Source organism: Pipistrellus hanaki (assembly GCF_964339955.1).
Source record: "Pipistrellus hanaki genome assembly, chromosome: 13".
NCBI classification, from domain to species: Eukaryota; Metazoa; Chordata; class Mammalia; order Chiroptera; family Vespertilionidae; genus Pipistrellus; species Pipistrellus hanaki.
Genome location: NC_140515.1, coordinates 35,588,231 through 35,606,633, shown reverse-complemented (window position 1 = coordinate 35,606,633; position 18,403 = coordinate 35,588,231). Strand labels below are relative to the sequence as shown.

General features: G+C 49.4%; 1 protein-coding gene across 1 annotated transcript in view; it reads right to left on the bottom strand.

The window, feature by feature from the left end:
- The window catches only part of SLCO2A1 (solute carrier organic anion transporter family member 2A1), a 70,000-nt gene extending 51,975 nt beyond the window's left edge, over window positions 1-18,025 (bottom strand). The window contains exon 1 of the mRNA XM_084902128.1: window positions 17,136-18,025. Coding sequence (XP_084758254.1) covers window positions 17,136-17,228 — 93 coding nt within the window. The 5' untranslated portion in view covers window positions 17,229-18,025. The remainder of the gene's footprint in view (window positions 1-17,135) is intronic.
- Window positions 18,026-18,403: the final 378 nt, after the last annotated feature.

Sequence of the window (18,403 nt, the reverse complement as noted above, 5' to 3'; positions counted from 1 at the left end):
GCAGGGGACCACACTTTGGAAACCACACCTTGGGCACAAGTAGGTTCTCCAAAGTGCTAATCTAACCCTTCCTTCGAGACATCTCTTTCCCGGAGACAAGGTCCAACCATTAGCCCAAAGGAATGGGGTAAAACTGAGACCATCTCTGCCCTCTCTTGACCATATGCCCATTCTGAGCACAGGGTCTCCCCACTCAATGAGAGCCCCCCACAACTAGCCCTGGCTGTGCACTTCCATCCACCTCCCAACGCCTTTGAGTACTCTGCCGCACCTAGAGCTCTTGAAGGCAAGTGCAAGGGAATGTGTTTTCCTCATTCGCACCTGGCCGGTTTTGGCTGGGGTTTCTACCTGCAGGGTTTGAGATTCCTGAGTGAAATCATCAATAGGATGATGTAGATGGGGAAAGATTAGCTAAACAAATACATATTGCCTACCAGCTGCAGCCCTTGAGACAGCGGCAAACATGAGTAGCAGTAGACATGAACGAGCCGTAGACATGAGCTCACTGTCAATTCATGTCTGCAGCCCAGGGGCCTGTAGCCTCAGCAGCGGATCACAGAACAAAAACTGAAAAGTAACCTAAGGAAGGGGCACCTAGGCACTGGTGATTGGCTGGCAGCCTGAGCCGTGTGGAGGAGGGAAGCAGACCCTGACCACAGGACTTTCATACTCTGGGAAGGTGTAGATGGGATGCCCTGTTCCAGGCTCCTAGCAGAAGATCCCTTCTAAGCACACCTTCCCCATCAGTGACTTCAGCAAAGCCCCTTTGGTCCCTGCACCTTTCAGGGTGTGCACCTCTCTTAGAGCTCTCCGTGGGCTCTGCCATGTTTTGTCCCATACCTATCCTGAAGGTCATTGCCCTTTGACTCTGGGACAGTGCAGATTCTTGCTCTAGCTGGCTTAGCTCAGCGGATAGAGTGTCTCAATTTGGTTGGACTACAGTTACCAGTTATTCAGCCAAAGACTCATTGAGGGTTGCTGTGGAAGGGGTGTGCAGATGTAATATAAAAAGTATATGCATTATATATATCTATATCTATATCTATATCTATATATATCTATATATATGCAGATGTAATATAAAAAGTATATGCATTATATATATAATGCATATACTTTTTATATTGCTCTTTTATTAGATAGGATATATATACTGTAAATGTATATATATATGCAGATGTAATATAAAAAGTATAATATATATGATATATATAATGCATATATTTTTATATTACATCTGCATATATATATACACATTTACAGTATATATATCCTATCTAATAAAAGAGCAATATACAAATTGTCACTCCAACACACAAGATGGCTGCCCCCATGTGGGCACAAGATGGCCGCCACAAGATGGCCAGCAGGGAAGGGCAGTTGGGAGGGATCAGGCTTGCAAGGGAGGACAGTTAGGGGCGATCAAGCCTGCAGGGGAGGGCAGTTAGGGGTGACCAGGTAGGCAGAGAAGGGAAGTTGGGGGTGACTGAGCCTGCAGGGAAGGACAGTTGGGAGTGATCCAGGCCTGCAGGGGAGAACAGTTGTGAGAGAGGGGGGACCAGGTTTTCAGGGGAGGGCAGTTTGGGGTGACCAGGCCTGCAGGGGAGAGCACTTATGGGCAATCAGGAAGGCAGCCAGGCAAGCAGTTGGGAGCCAGCAGTCCTAGATTATGAAAGGGATATCCAACTGCCCGTGTAGGCCTGACTGGGATCGGGCCTAAATGGGCAGTTGGACATCCCTTGAGGGGTACCAGATTGAAGAGGATGCAGGCTGAGCTGAGGGACACCCCACTCCCCCTGCACCGGGCCTCTAGTATATATAATACAATAAAAGCCTAATATGCAAATTAACCAAATGGCAAAACGATTGATCATTATGTGTGCTGATCACCAGGGGGCAGACACTCAATGCAGGAGCTGCCCCCAGCCTGCAAGCCCAGGCCATCCAAGGCAGGTGCAGTGGGTAACTCCCCAATCACCCTGCCGGTTGCCCCACAAAAGGAGGCAACTGGCAGTGGCAGCAGGGAGGTGGGGCTGGCGAGTGGGTGGCATCAAGCCACCCAAGGCGGATGCCTGTGGGGGGTGGGGGGTCCCCCAATTGCCCACCAGTTCAACAGATAGGCCCTGATTGCCAGCCAGGCCTAGGGACCCTGCCCGTGCATGAATTTCATGTACCAGACCTCTAGTATAATAAATTGACTTTAAATAAGGAAGATCATCCTAGAAAAATCTACATGGGCCAGATGCAATCAATCAGAAGGCCTTAAAAGCAGGACAGAGTGAGAGAGAAAGACTGTGGACAGCAGCTTCAGCCCATGCCTGTGATCATCCTTTCCTGGCTGCCTGCCCTATAAAATCTGGTTTTGCTTATCCAGCCCCCACAATCATGTAAGCAAATTCCTTTTAATAAATCTCTTAATATCTATACATACACATATGGTGTATGTGTCTCTGCGTGTATTTTCTATTGGCTCTGGTTTGACTGAAGCCTGAAGTTGACAAAACAATGGCCTCCCCAATGTCCATGTCTGAATACTCAGAACCTGTGACTACATTGCTTTACGTGGCCAAAAAGACTTTGCAGATATAATTAAATCAAGGTTCTAGAATAAGAAGTTTATTCTGGATCATCTGGTGTGCCCAATGTAATCATAATGGTCCTTCCTTACAAGAGGGAGGCAGAAGTGTCATTCAGAAAAAAAGGTGAGAGGAAGAGAGATGTCAAGATGCTAAGCTGCTGACTTTGAGGATGAAGGAAGGAGCCATGAACTGAGGAGTGTAGGTGGCCTCTTCAGTTAGGAAAGGCAAGGACACAGATGCTCCACTAAAGCTTCCAGAAAGAGCACAGGCCTACCAACACCTCGATTTTAGGTCTTCTATCTTCCATAACTGTAAAATAGTAAGACTGTGTTGTAATTTAGTTATAAGCCACTAAACTGATGGTGATTTGTTATAGCAGCAATACAAAACGAATACAAACTCTGGTTCATACCAACACTTCCCTTCTTCCCCATGACCAATGCTCTCATTCAGCCTGCCTTTTTCCCCCTCAACAGGACCACACCTCCTCCTTTCTGGTGTCTCCTTGAGTCTGTTCTTTCCCTCTCCATAGGAAGTTTCCACTGTCCTGCCTGCTCAGTCCCGAGAATAGTGTTCCCTGTTGTTTTAAAGTAGGGCTCTTAGTCAACCAGAAGGTCGCAGAAGTCCCCAGTCCGAGTACTCTGCCCTGCCTCCTGAGAGACCCATGACCCAGGGGAACCAATCAGAGTCCTGCTCCATGATTTTTTCTTTTCCAAGAGATAAGGGCAGGGATTTCCCTCACATATTTTTTTAATGTGTTTCTTATCTTTTTCTTGTTATCTGGAGATCCTTATGTATTCTAGACTTTAATCCCTGGTCAGTGTTAGACATTGCAAACACCTCACAATGTGTCATTCTTTTTGCCTTCAATATTCTTCTCTGTTATTAAGGTAAATAAGTCTTTCTTTAGTTGGCAGTCTCCTGATATATCTTCTTTTGTCCTTTGCTTTTCAACTTTTTCTTTTAAAGAAAGTAAAACTAAATCCCCCTCTCCTCTCTCTCTCTCTCTCTCTCTCTCTGTCCAGTCTGAATTCTCTAGCTTTGAAATGGTGACAGCAGTCCATGCTCATGTGTTGTAATTTCTGATGAATACAGATTTATATCTACTTTATTTCACAATGCTCTTATTTATCATAACATCTTTGTTTGTTTGTTTGTTTTTGCCTTTTATTCATTCTTTTCCAGCTTTCTGTTGGTTTAATCAGGTCTCTACTTTTCACCCTCTTCTGCTTTGAAGATAGGCCGCCAATACCTTTTTTCTTAATGATTACCCACACACCTGCACATGCCTGACTGCCTTAGCAAAGACTAAAGGTGATGAATTCTTCCACACTCCACCCAAACAAGCCAGGGACTTAAGATTTTAACTTCAATTTTCCATTTATTGGTATTATTCACCTTCCATTTTTTTTCTGGCCCTCCATCAGCCATTATTCTTTTTGTCTATCTACAATCAATAATCACTACCACTTTTTGCATCCTATCCTTCCCTTCTGTGTCTGATTTCATGCATTATGAATTTCATCCTTTAGTAGTTTATTTTAGTGAGGACTCATGATTACTAAATTCTCTGCCTTAAAATCTCTATCTTGTCCTCTTTAATTACTATTTGTAAAATCTGAGTTTGGTCGTACTTTTCTCTTAGCATTTTGAAAATTATCCCATTATTTTTAGTATCTATTATTTATATTGAGAAGCCTCTTGTTGGTCTAATTATTAACTCTTATAAGTAATCTGTAATTTCACTGTAGTAGCTCTTGAAAGTTCAGTCTACTGTTCTGTATATTCAGTGTGATATGTATGGGTGTTTTTTGTTTTATTTTTTTGTAAATTCCTGTCAGAACTTACTGTGCTATCTTTATATCGAAGTACCATATGTTTTTTTTTTAAAATATATATTTTTTATTGATTTTTTACAGAGAGGAAGGGAGAAAGATAGAGAGCTAGAAACGTCGATGAGAGAGAAACACCGACCAGCTGCCTCTTGCACACCCCCTACCGGGGATGTGCCCGCAACCAACATACATGCCCCTGACCGGAATCGAACCTGCGACCTTTCAGTCCGCAGACCGACGCTCTACCACTGAGCCAAACCGGTTTTGGCCGAAGTACCATATGTTTTATGAATTCTGGAAATTCTCTATAATTTTTTCAACATTACCTATCACATATTCATTCTACTCTCACTCATTTCAGACTCGCTTTCAACTTGGTCCTTATTGTCCTCATATCTCTTAACTTGTCCTTCACAGTTTTCATTTCTTTATTCCTCTGTGCTGCATTTGGGGTGACTTCTTCAACCCCCATCTTCCACTTACTAATCATCATTGAGTAGAGATGTGATTAAGTTAGGGATTTCAAGTTGGGAAATTCTCTTATCTGTTATTTAGCCATTTGTTGCATCTAATCTGCTATTTAACCATTCACCGAGTTTTTATTTTCTATGTCAATATTTTTCATTTCTAGAATTCCCATGTGTTTCTCAAACCTGCCTGTTCCCTTTTCATAGTGTTTGTTCTTTCCTGGTGTTTTCTATTTCTTCTGGCACCTCTTTAAATATTTTAATGTATTTTTATAGTCCCTTTCAGAACGTCCCATTATCTCAAAATCTTGTGGTGCTAATTTTCCTCATTAATACTGCCTGTTGCTTATGGTGAATCATTTCCTTGTATAGATTTTTTTTTTAAAGATGATTTGAGAGAGAGAGAGAGAGAGAGAGAGAGAGAGAGAGAGAGAGAGAGGAAGAGAGGAAGGGAGAGAAACATTGATTTGCTGTTCCACTTATTTATTTATTCACTGGTTGTCTCTTATATGTGCCTTGACTGGGGATCAAACCCTCAACCTTGGCATATCAGGATGATGCTTTAACCAACTGAGCTACCAGGCCAGGGTCTCCTTGTCTAATGTTTGTTTATTTATTTATTTATTTATTTATTTATTTATTTATTTATTTATTTTGTGTGTGTGTGTGTGTGTGTTGTTGTTGTTGTTGTTGTTTTTAATATATTTTATTGATTTTTTACAGAGAGGAAGAGAGAGGGATAGAGAATTAGAAACATCAATGAGAGAGAAACATCAACCAGCTGCTTTTTACACATCCCCTATTGGGGATGTGCCCGCAACCAAGGTACATGCCCTTGACCGGAATCGAACCCGGGACCTTTCAGTCCACAGGCCAACACTCTATCCACTGAGCCAAACCGGTTTTGGCTAATGTTTTGTTTTAAGCATCTCTTCCGTGGCATTATCTTTTCCTGGGTTGCACTTTAGTTCTAGTTAGTCTGGATTATGGAAGTATCCCTCCAGAGTGGTTTCACGTTTGTGTTTACCAGATGGCAAAGAATTATCACCAGCCTAGAAGAAAAGTTTTCAGCTAATGTATTTGCTTAGAGATTCCATATATACACATATAATATACAAGTTCTGTTTCCAATGCCATAGGACACAGACTTGGGGTTTTGATTTCTCAAAGGAATTATTTCACTCAGGGGTCCTGATAGACCTAAGCCCCTTCGCTGCCCCTAGGGTGGTGGCAGAATCATATTAGTTCCCTTCTCACCCAGGGGCCCAGCGTTACGCCTAAGTCTGAGAGCCAGCTCCCCACGCCACCTTTGGTACCTGTGTCATTACTGACACCCAATCTCCATGAGGAGTTTCTTTACTGGTCCAATCACACCACACACATCCCCGTCCCCCACCCCCCACCCCCCGCAACCCCTGCTGCAGAGTCAGCTGGTACACTCATTGTTTTGGTGTTCAATTCATTCCTCAGTTTTTGAACCTAAAAATTTCACTTTCTTTCTTTCAAGCTCAGCTATGCATTTAAGTATTTGTTGGTGCTCTGTTTTATGCAGCATCCCTGGGTATTTGTGGTAGGAGGGTCCCCTATGTGAACCCGTCATATGGATGAAAACCATAATTCACTATAGTTCTTTAGGATCCTTCTTATCCCAACTAACAAGATAGGGACCTAGCCTGATTCATGGCTGTGTTCCCCACACAGAGGTTATATACCAGAAGCATGAAGGTGACTTACTTGGATTCGAAGGTGATGGCCCCAAATGTATTAAGCAGAATCCAATTTTGTCTTGACCCCCTTCCCCTTCATAAATCCAGTTCTTTTAGCTCTTATTTGGCACTTTTGTAACTTTGCATTTATTGGCTTATCTGCCCACCGTTTGTCACTCTCATGAGAGCATAGCTGTACCTCCAATGGCTGATGGTAGGTGACCAATAATTACGGGCCACATGAATGAGGGAACAAATGAATGCATCCCAGGCAGACATGCTGACACCACTCCTGGCCTCAGAGTTCTTTATAACACTAGCAAAGTACTGCCTTGCAAACAATGGGTGGACAAACGAAGTTCACCAAGTGACAGGCTGAGAGCCCACCCAGGGATGCCCTCACATCCTCCCAGGGGCAAAACTCCAGGCTCAGGACCAGACCTCTGGCAGCGCTCAGCAGATCCTGTCCCAGCCTCTGTCCTCACCGCCTCCCCAACCAGGCCACTCTTCTTACATGGCACAAAGCCAATCAGATACGTTCACTTCCCTGAGATGTTTGGCCAACCCTGTGGGCAGGATTCCCGAGCCCTGAGCCAGCCCCTGGGAGTGGGCACCAGAAGAGCAGAGAGGCTTTCTTGGACACAAACTCCTCTCGCTCTTCCAAAAACAGAAAACGTTCCACAGCGTTACCTCTCTTCGGGAGTTACAGCATTGTTATCTGGCTTTCCCTCATCCCTGGGGAGCCAGAAGACTCCAATGTAATAAAGACATCAATGCATGGGAACTAGAAATAGCCATCAGAGTGACAGGAGAGGGGAGTCTGCCTGTTTCACAGCGGGGGGGATGAGGGGGAGGTAGGGGGGTTCCCCATGGGAGAGCAGGGGCAGGTTTCAGCTCAGCATGGGAGAGACTGGCCAAAGCCTGTGGTGCTTCCTGTGGCTGAGCCTGCCTCGGGAGGTGGTGAGTTTCCCATCCCGGGGGGCTGTGTGAGCAGAGGCAAGGACGCCGTCAGAAAGAGGATGCCTGCCTCTTTGAGCAGATGAGCTTCCTAGTCCATTGCAATTCTGAAACCCAATAGTTCTATAAGCCAGGAAGCACCATCTTTCTATAGCCCCGTCTTATAACCGTTTGCATAGATTCTGTATCATGAAGAGTTTAAAATGCCATCAAAGTCACAGCGGGCCATGAAGGCAGGACTGGGCGGAGGACTCCCCGCCACAAACAAGGGAGCCGCGGGCCTCACTTCTCTCAGTAAGCCTCCGGCGTCTCCTGGCCCTGGGTCCCTGAGGCTCATTCCCGGGCCTGGGCACCGCCCTGCTCCTCCATCGGAGCCTCCCTGCCCCGCAGTCAGAAGGTGGAAGTCTTCTGTAAAATGTCACCGCCAAGGAGGCAGCGGGTGGCCAGTTCATCCCCATCTGACCAGAACTTCCCCAGTTTTAGAACTGAAAGTCCGGTGTCCAGGAACCCCTCGGTCCTGGGCAAATGGAGGCAGCTGGTCCCACTGGGAAGCAGGCAACTTAGAGGCAATGGTTTCTTGGAAGTTTGGGAGTCTCTTAGGGAGCCAAGAGGCCACAGTGACGCTTGGTAAGGAGCCTCACACGAGAGACACCCAATAAAGGCTTGTCCAGCGCTTCTCTCAAACGCACTGTGACTCAGAGGCAAGACAAAGATTTCAAAAGGGCCTGAGGCACCCGGCAGGAATGACTTGGAAAACAGATTGAGAAAGTGGTCAGTGCAGTCCTGTCTTGCAATCTCTTTGGCAGGCTATCGGCAGGACAACTGTGACTCTAGAACCCAGCTGTCCTTCCTACCCCTCCCTTCTGCCATTACCCCCTTTTCCCAGGCCCACAGGGGCCTCTCTGCATGCCTTAGGGTGCTCCTCTCCTGGGGTGTCCCGCGGGGCTCAGCCCAGGAATTGTCTGCCATCCACATCTGTCCCACTTAAACTTTCTGGGTACCCGTTCCCTCTGCACCCCACAAGCTGGCTGGGAGAACTAACCGGATAAACTAGTTCTGGCGTGAGGTCTGCCTGCATCGTGTTTTCTGAACTCTGTTGGCTCCACATGCAGCCACATCTGGGAGCCACGAGCCACACAGGCACAGCCTTTTGGAGCCTCCGTGATACTCCAAGATTTGAGGGAAAAGGCACTATGCTACTTGGAAGCACACAGATATTGTGAAAAAAATATATATAACATTCACTTGATTTTTAGGATAAAACATAAACTATCACAGGAATACTCAAGGTTAGCCAAGAGGCATCTCCAGACACCTCTCTTGGTCCCCTTGCCCTACCCCTCTATGGAAACTGGCTTGCTCCCTTCTAGGATTCAGAGCATGGCGTGGGCAGTCTGACAACACTGGCTTAGGCAGCCCTCCCGGTGACATCTGCATCTCCCCTCCTCCCTCCCAAGCTGTCTGCTCTGGGCCACATCTCCCAGGGGCATTGTTTGGGTAAACAGCGTGAGACTTGTCATCGGGACTCTTGGGCTCCTACAGGGCGTGTGCACACTCAATCTCTAAGACGGGGTAGTCTGCCCCCATTTCCAGAGGCAGGGGACAGCCCCGCGGGGCTCAGTGCCAATGCTGACCCCACCGAATGTCCCAAAGGTCACAAGTCTTGGGCTGGTGCCTCGCAGTTGTGTCTGAGCTTCCGGCGTTTCCCCCTGGGCATCCTTAACATTTCCATTCACCAGGGTGAAGAGGCCAGGAAGACAGCCCAGCTGGGAAAGAGTGCTGCCCACTGATAGGATCGTCCCCTCCTCCCACCCTACAGGGGAGGCTGAGAGGCCCCGCTTTGGTTTCATTCCCCACCCGATCAAATCCAATCCCTCCCGACCAGTAAAACACAACCAGGGACTCAAGGTCCTTAGCCTGAGAGCGAGAGCAGGGAACTGATCAAAGATTTCAGCAAAGGTTTCACAGCAGGCCGGTCTCCCGGCTAAGCCCAGACCCAGCTGGCCCTGCTCCTAGTCTCATCTCAGTCAGCGACGGAACAGCGAGGAGATGAGAATCTGAGAACCTGGAAGGATATCAGAGATCACGGAGATCAGGCCCAGATGCCCACGGACTGGAGATTACAGAGCTGAGAGGCTTTCTGTGGTCCTGGGAAAGAGAGACTGGGGAGTGATAAGACCCTAGGTGGGAACTCCCTTGTGGCCATTTGCCGTGTACGTGGTCTTGGAAGAGCCTCAATTTCCTCAAATGTGAAATGGAGATGAGATACCTCCCTCAGGGCAGGGCTGTCGCTTAGAAGTTAGAGACACAAACTTAAAAATCAAGGGAAAAGGTAAGCACTCAGCAAAGGTCAGAAGGAAAGCTGGAGCACATATATGTGTAAAATCCCATCCAGTTACTAAAAGTGAGCTGTGATCTGCCCTTAAATCTTCCTAATAGGCAAAGTAGAAGGGACACTGAATGGGTTATAAAATTTGGCATCCGTAGGATAAACACATACCATTGCACAATAAAAATCAAGCTTTCACCTGTTTTCAAGACTGTCTATATAGCTACAGTAATCAAGACAGGGTGGTACTGGCAGAGATGCACATACATCAGTGAAACAGAATAGAAAACCCAGAACAGACCCACACGAGTGAGGCCAGCTGATTTTCAACAAAGTTAAAAAGGCAACTCAGCTAGGCTGGAGTGGCTCAGTGACTGAGCATGAACCACAAAGCCATGGTTCCATTCCTGGTCGGGGTCCATGCCTGGGTTGTGGGTTCTATGCCCAGTAGGGGTCATGCAGGAGGCAGCTGACCAATGATTCCCTCTCATCATTGATGGTTCTGTTTTTTTCTCCCATTTCCTTCCTCTCTGAAATCAGTAAAAACATGCTTTTAAAAAAGGCAATTCAATAGAGAATGGTTAGTCTTTGCAACAAATGGTACAGGAGTAATTGGATAACCAAAGGCAAAAACTACTAGTACTACTACTAATAATCTATATATCTAAAAGCCTAAGTGACTGTCACAACCGAAACAAACCAATGGATGACCGAATAGGCTGCATGGGGTGACCAGCAGGCTGCATGGGGTGACCAGGACGACAGGGCGCTTAGTGAGGGCTGACCAAATGACAAGCAGCAGGCTGTGTGGGACCACCAGGCCATCAAGGGTGTTAGTGAGTGGCAACCAGGCTGCTGGGGGAGGGGGCAGTTTGGGTGACCAGGCCAGCAGGGGGGGGGGATAGTTGTGGTGACCAAGCCATCAAGGGGGGCAGTTAGGTGTGATCAGGCAGGCAGGCAGGTGAGCAGTTAGGAGCCAGTGGTTCCAGATTGGAGAGGATGCAGGCTGGGCCGAGGGACCCCCTACCCTACACCCCCCACCTCGTGCACAAATTTTGTGCACTGGGTCTCTAAGAAGAAGAAGAAGAAGAAGAGGAAGAAGAAGAAGAGGAAGAAGAAGAAGAAGAAGAAGAAGAAGAAGAAGAAGAAGAAGAAGAAGAAGAAGAAGAAGAAGAAGAAGAATACTGATTAAACTTCAGACTTTTACAAAATTTAACACAAAGTAAATCATAGATTTAAATGCAAAATTAGAAAACTTTTAGAGCCTAGGTTTCAGTGAAGAATTCTCATCCATCACACCAAAAGCAGGAACCAGAATATTAAAATATTATAAATTAGACTTCATCAGCATCAAAAACTTTTTCTCTGTGAAAGACCTTGTTAAGGGAGAGAAAAGCTGCTGACTGGGAGAAAGTATTTGCAAACCACGTGCCCACCAAAGGCCTTGTATCTTGTAAGTATAAAGAATTCTCAAAACGATAGTAAAAAAAAAATCCAGTTAGAAAATTAACAAAATAATATGAGCAGACATTTCAATGAAGAGGCAGATAAATGCATGAAAAGGTGTTTAACATCACTAGCCATTAGGGAAATGCAAATTAAGACTATGCTGACGGGTTACCACACACGTGAAATTAAAAGTTGTGACAACACCACATGTTGGCAAAAATATAGAGAAACTGGACCTCTCACACATTGCGGGTGAAAATGTAAAATGGTATGGCCATTCTGGAAATCGTTTGGCAGTTTCTTTTTTTTTAAAATCAACATGTAACTACAAATACACTTCTGGACATTTACACCAAAGACATGAAAATTTATGTCCACACAAGAACCTGTACACGGCTGTTCATAGCAGCTTTATTGGCATTTGCCCCAAACTGGGAGCAACACAAATGCCCTGCAGCAGGTGACTGGTTAGATAAATCCTGGTGCTTCCCTGCCGTGAGATACTGCTCAGCAATGAAAAGGGTCAAACTGTTGATACCCCAACAACCTGGATGGGTCTCAAGGGCCTGTGCGGAATGAACAAAGCCAATCTCCAAAGGTCACACACCATGATCCCATTTCTATAATATTATCCAAATGACAAAAAGATAGCCATGGAGAACAGATTAGTGGTGTGGCAAGGCGTTAGGGACAGTAGTCGAAAGGGGATGGGTGTGACTGTGTGGTGACCGAACAGCTCTGTGTACTGAAGTGGTGGGGTGGTGGTCCCATGAATCTATATATTTGATAAAGTGGCACGGACCTCTACGTATGCATGACAGCAATGTCTATTTCCTGCTTTCGGTATTTCACTGTAGTTTATGTAAGATGGAACCATTGGGTGAAGGTACACAAGACCTCTCAGTACTATTTTTCCTATGAATTTACAGTTGTTTCCAAATAAGTGTTTTTTTAAACTCAAAAATAATCCAAGCTTTGTCTGAGTCTAAGAATCCAGCTTCCTCCCAAGTATTGAAGTGACACCCGCCTATGCCTGTGAGGTAGACACAAGTGTGAATTCACATGGCTGTTCCTTCACACCCTTCCCAACAGACACTGACAGTGCCATGCCCAAGGCCGCGCCAGTGAACTTACAGAGCAGACCGAGAGCCAAACTAGCCCAGGACCATCTCTTGAGCTTTGGCTCATAACTGGAGCTCTCTGCAGGCCAGAGTCTCCACAGGCGGGAAGGGGGATGAATTAAGGGTTAAAACCATGGGACAGGATAAAACCAAGCAAGGGTGTGAAGAGGGAGAACAAGGAGGGGTGCTGCCTGGAGAGGGGGGAGCGGGGGCACACCCACCTTCCTCTGCGTGGACCAGGACCGATTGCACAAGCGGAGCAGAAGAAGGTGAGGGGAAGCCACGCTCCTAATCCCAACCTCCCAACATCTGGGTCTCCCGAGATGGGAAGAAAAGTAGTCCCTGTCACAGACAAAAGAGAATGACCAGAGTGTGGAAATGAGCTACTGATGTTTATGAGACCCAGATTGCTTCGCCATTTGTTCTGTGGCTGCCCTGGCTCACAAATTCATCACCGGGAGAGACAATGGAGCATCCTGACAGGAGAAAAGGGTCTGAGTGACCTGTAACCCCCCACCCCACCCACTCCCATTGTTCTCCCTGCCCACCCCCTGGGGGAGGGGAAAGGCTGGGCCCACTCCAGGAAAACGGAGTAAGTGCTAACCTGGGTCAGAGAAACACCACCCCTGAGGGGGAGGACACATTTTTAACCCAGGGGGTCAGTGAAGGAATTTTTGGCTCCAGGCGTGCTATTGAGATGGTTTTTTTCTGAGTAAAAATTACAGGTTGTTGGGATAGAGCACTTTCCTCTGGAAAGTGAGGTTATGCCCAGGGGTGGGCCCCAGGGACCTCCGGAAGCTATGGGCAGAGGCCAGAACAAGTACCTCTCCCTCATTTCTGGGCCTCCCTCCCAGGTCAGAAGGCCCCGGGGCCAGTCAGGTCAGATTTGTCTATCCCTTCTTTCCCACTGCTCTTCCCCAGCCCTGCACCCCCTTTCACTTCCCGGATATACATTGTTTCACCACCCTGGGACCTCGGGTGTGAGCTCGCCTGAAATTGGGCAGTAGTCACCGGCCACTCCCTTTATAAGGTAACCTCCCTTTGGCCCCAGACATTTAATCTTAAGGAGAAACAGATCGCTGAGGCTGCCAGGACCAGTTAGCCACAAAGGCTCCTTCCTACCTCTCCATCCGCCCCCGTAATCCACAATCGTTGAGTGAACCTGTTTCTCATTTAGAGCTTTAGAGTTCTGGACGCTGACCTGCTCCCTCTGACAATGACTGATGCATGGATCCTCTGCTCCTTCAGCATCTTGTAAGCCAGAGGCACGGAGGCTGTCTCCAGGTTAAATGCCATTGTATGAATTCCTGCAGAAGGAGGTAGAAAAAGCTCACCCGCAGGGTGAGAGCTGCCTGGCTCTTTAGATGTGATTATGAAGAAGGAAAGGGTATGAGCCTGCTAGGGCCTAGGAGCAGACATGCTTGCAGCCTCCTTGGCACCCCCTGGTCACGGCTGGGATGTGTGGGTGCAGGGCTGAGAAAGCCATGACCCCTGGGAACAAGTGGGGGAACCCAGGGTATCCCCATGTGCTAACCCATAATGGAGCAGCACCCTGCGATGGCGAGGGCCAGGATGGACAGCCATTAGGGGCTCTGATTCCGGAGTCTCAGACCCAGTTCCTCTGTACGGCCCCTCTCTGGCTATGTCTCCGTGCACAAGGGACCCATCTCGCTGAGCCTGGTTTTTCTCATCGTTCCTGTGGACGGTCATTGTATCCACTTGAGAGTGTTGCAATGAGGATTAAATATTGGTAAAATACTTGCATAATTCCTGGGACATTCAGACAGTTCCATCACTGTTAGCTATTACTATTATTTTGGACATTATGATTGTTAACTGTAGTTTTTCTTAACGATTAACTATAATTAGTGGAACACTAGATCTTAAATGGCATTGGAATATGCAGTCCTGCTCGTTGAAGCAAGAACTAGCCTCACGTTGACGCCAACCCCAGAGAACCCAGCGTGGTTCACAAAGCCCTTCCCCTGTGCCTCACCCCGAGTCACCCTCAAGGAGCCCCAGGAGGCAGGGATTGTCCCTGTCACCCCGTGTTTCCATGTAAGGACTCGGAGGCCCAGGACAGGTGAGAGATGCTTCCCTGTGTCACCTGGTCAGTAGAGGCCTTGACCAGGATCTGAGTCCCCTGACTTCACTCCTTCCCCTAAAGTTTAAAGTGGTCGGCAAACTCATCAGTCAACAGAGCCAACAATCAACAGTACAACGATTGTCATGCCTTTTGAGAGCCAAATTTTTTAAAACTTAAACTTCTTCAAAATAGACTTGCTCAGGCCGTGGTATTTTGTGGAAGAGCCACACTCAAGGGGCCAAAGAGCTGCATGTGGCTCGCGAGCCGCAGTTTGCTGACCACGGCCCTAAACCATACGGTATGTGGGGTTTTGCAAGAATGTCATAAAGCCAAATGGTTCGTCTGTCCCAGCAACGAGGAACTAGAAAAAAGGATGGGTTCTCACTCAGGTTGGATTGCCCCTGTCCCCTCTCCGTGCCACACATATCACAAGATGTGTCCAGTCTGTACTCCACTAGGAGGATGGAGGGCAGCCACCCAGTCTCTCATAGCGAAGCCCCCAGATGGCCAGTGACATCCCCCGGAAGAAAAGGGTCATTTTAGTTTAACTATTGAAATCCAAGACCCCCTATTTGCCTCAAGATATTCAACCTTGCACCTGGTCTCAGGCTGATACGCGAAGCCAAGTGGAAGTCTTGCCAAACTCTAAGAATGACTATGGATCAGCAGAGGCAATAATTAAGAAAACCTGGTTTTTAGAGTTAAGCAAAGCTCTCAACTGGTATGAGACTTTAGGAGGCCAATTGGCTGGGGCTCAGGCCTCAGGCACGTGTGGCTCAATCATCAGCATGTGATAACGTGTCTTTAATTTTCACAGATCTTCAAAGAAACGGCTGCCCTAAGTGCGTTTATTTTAGGGACTCGGGGAGGGTGGGTCCCAGTGAATCTATCTCATGTGGGGTTGCCCTGGCTGTCAGGAATCTGTTCGGGAACAAGTGGTCCTTCCTGCCTTGCTAGTGAAAACAGCGGAAGCTGCCCCCACCCTGGCTCCCTCCGGAGACCCTCTCTTTTCAGACCACCCAACTATTTCCCCCTCCATTTCCTCCCAGCTCCTAAGTTATAAACACCAGCATTTCCACCATTCTCTGTTCAAAGTCCTCCAGGACTCTTTTAAATGGTGGGACCCAAACCGCACAGTGTTCTTTCTCCTCTAGGCCTGGCTAAAAGTGAGGATTATCTTAAATTATATAAAAATATGTCAGTGTCTCATTTATATCCAGCCACACCGTCAATTCAGCCTTTATACATTGTGGTGTAGGGAAAGAGCAGAAGCAGGACTGAGAATCCAGACTCACCGCCAACAATGCGAGTAAGTAAATAGGTGAGATCCACTGGGACCTCCCTTCTTTCTAAACATATTTTTATGGATTTCAGAGAGGAAGGGAAGGGGCAGAGAGAGAGAGAGAGAAACATCAATGATGAGAGAATCATTGATTGGCTGCTTCCTGCATGCAACCTATAACCTGGGCATGTGTCTTTAACCAGAATCGAACCTGGGACTCTTCAGTCTGCAGACCAACACTCTCTATCCACTGAGCCAAACTGGCTACGGCTCAAGATTCCTTCCTGTTGGACACTCACCCCTTAGTTGCACCCCTGGAGGCTTCACCTAGCCACAACTAATTGTCTGGTTGTCCAAAACAAGTGCTCTGCACCATAACCCCCACCCTGACCCCAAGGAGCCCTGATGTGGACTCTGCAACCTCCCACGTTCTCACCAGCTCTGCCCCCCCAAGGAAGTGCACTGCCACCAGAATGGGCAAAAAAGCCTGAGCGTGAGTGAATTCAGCCATTCTGGGTCCTCCCAGACACGTGATGGAGTGGGAAGCTTCCTGACCCCCTGGAGAAGGAAGTGTCCACCCCACGCAGCTGCCTCACCCCATCTCCTCTTCACCCACTCCCCAGAACGGGTCTATCCGTTACCGAGCAGCCTGTGAGGGCCCACTGCTTTCCTGGGGCCATTTCCAGTCGTGGTAGGCTGGCCTCAGTGCACAGGATCGAGAGCCCTGAGGGCGGGGGTGAGGGGGTAGAGGGTGAGGGACGGGTCCTGAACGTGGCAGGCAGGGAGGGAGGGAGCAGAGCCTTCACATTGCTGCTCTTGGGGATGAGGAGAGCCTGGAGAAGGAGCACATCCCTCCACCACCCACCACAGAGGAGTGGGCTTTCATCTCCTCCATCTTCCCACTTAGGGCGCCAGACCCCGACACCCCCAAGCACACCCGCTTAAGGAAATAACTGCCTGCAGGAGATCGAAAAGGTGCCATGAAATGTTCTTTTTCAATCAAAGAACTGAGCATTCCCTGGGCTGGTGCCTGGACTATCTGAATAGAGTTGTCCCGATGAGCAGGTACTTTCACTGTCCCGTTAACTTACACTGAGCATGTACACCCGCCACCACCACTACCTCCACCACCACCACCTCCACCACCACCACCACCATCCAGCACGTGTCCGCTTGTCCAGGGTGCCAGACGCGGGCAGGCTCCGGGACGGGAGCTGGGCACGGAGGTGGAGCAGGGCGCCCAGCGCCTCCAGAGCCCCGTGTCTCCGCGGAAGGCGCGCCCGGCGCGGCTGGCTCGGTCGGCCGGCGCCGGCTCCCCACTCACCTTAATGTTGCCGAAGAAGGCGCGGGAGCAGCGGCCGGCGGAGCCCGCGGAGGCGGCGCTGCCCTGTCGCTCCGGCCTGGGCAGGAGCCCCATGGTGGCGGGCAGCGACGGGGCGGACGCGGCGGCGGACGGCGGCGGCGGCGCTGGGCGGCGTCCCCTCCGGCCAGGCCGGGCTCCGGGCGGCGGCGGGCGCGGGGCGGGCGGCGGGCTCCGGGCTCCGGCAGCGGCGGCGGGGACTGAGCGGGGAGCGCGCCCACAGTTTATAAGTGGCCGCCGCGGGCGCCGCCGATGATGAAACGCCCTCCCTCCTCCCTCTGCCACTCACTCGCGTGTCCCCGGCCGGCGAGCCCCCGCCCCGCCCGCCGCCCCACGGACAGGTGTGACGCGGCCGCCGCGCTGGACCCGGTTCCCGGCCCGGGCCGTGTCTCTGCTCCCGGAGTGGGGCTGGGACCCGGGATGTGTCTCCCGGAGTTGTGCTGGGACCCGCGGGCTCGGACGCCGCAGGGGAAGGTACCGCCTGCCGGGAGGGGGCTGGCGGGGTGGCGGGCCCGCGGGAAGCGAGGTGGGGGCGGGAGGCTGCGGGAGGGTGGAGTCCCCGGGGCTTGGGGGGCTGGCGGGGCCGGGGTGGGTGCAGCGGAAACCCGCTGGGAGGATGGGGGGGATATTGAAGGGGAGCGGAGAAGGGGTCTGCAGGGCTCTGGGGGCAGGAGGAGGCAGGGAAAGGACCGAGGGCCAACGGGAGGGAGCCAGGGGTGTGGGAGGAGAGCCGGGGGTTCTGGAGGCGAGGGGATCCCCGCGCCCCTCCCGGCGCACTGGGGAGATTCACGGAGCCGGTCTCTGCTTGCTGGCACTCGCCGCCCAAAGAAAACCTGGACGCCTAGTTCCGGTGATGGCTCTGAGACTCGCTGAGGTTCTGTTTGTGTCAGGGACTGATTTATGGTTAAACTGTTCTTTGTGCTGGAGGGGGGGTGGGTAACAAGGTGGAAAGGTGGGGGCCGCCCCAGTCTGGGCCGAACTCTCTGGACCTGCGCCAAGGTAAACTGCAGACGCTGTCAAGTGTCAGCTCAGCCGGGGCTGGCCGAGGATTGTGGGGAGACGGGGGAGGGGGACTTTATTATTCCCCCCACACTGTTTTTCTGCCAGGATTCCCAGGGCAGCGAAGAGAGAGGTGAGGGCTTTCCAGAGAAAAATAAGAAAGTCCTCTTGGAAGCAGCTGCAGTAAGGAATCCAGTGTTGGAAGTATTTTTCCAGCTCCCCAATCCCAGTCG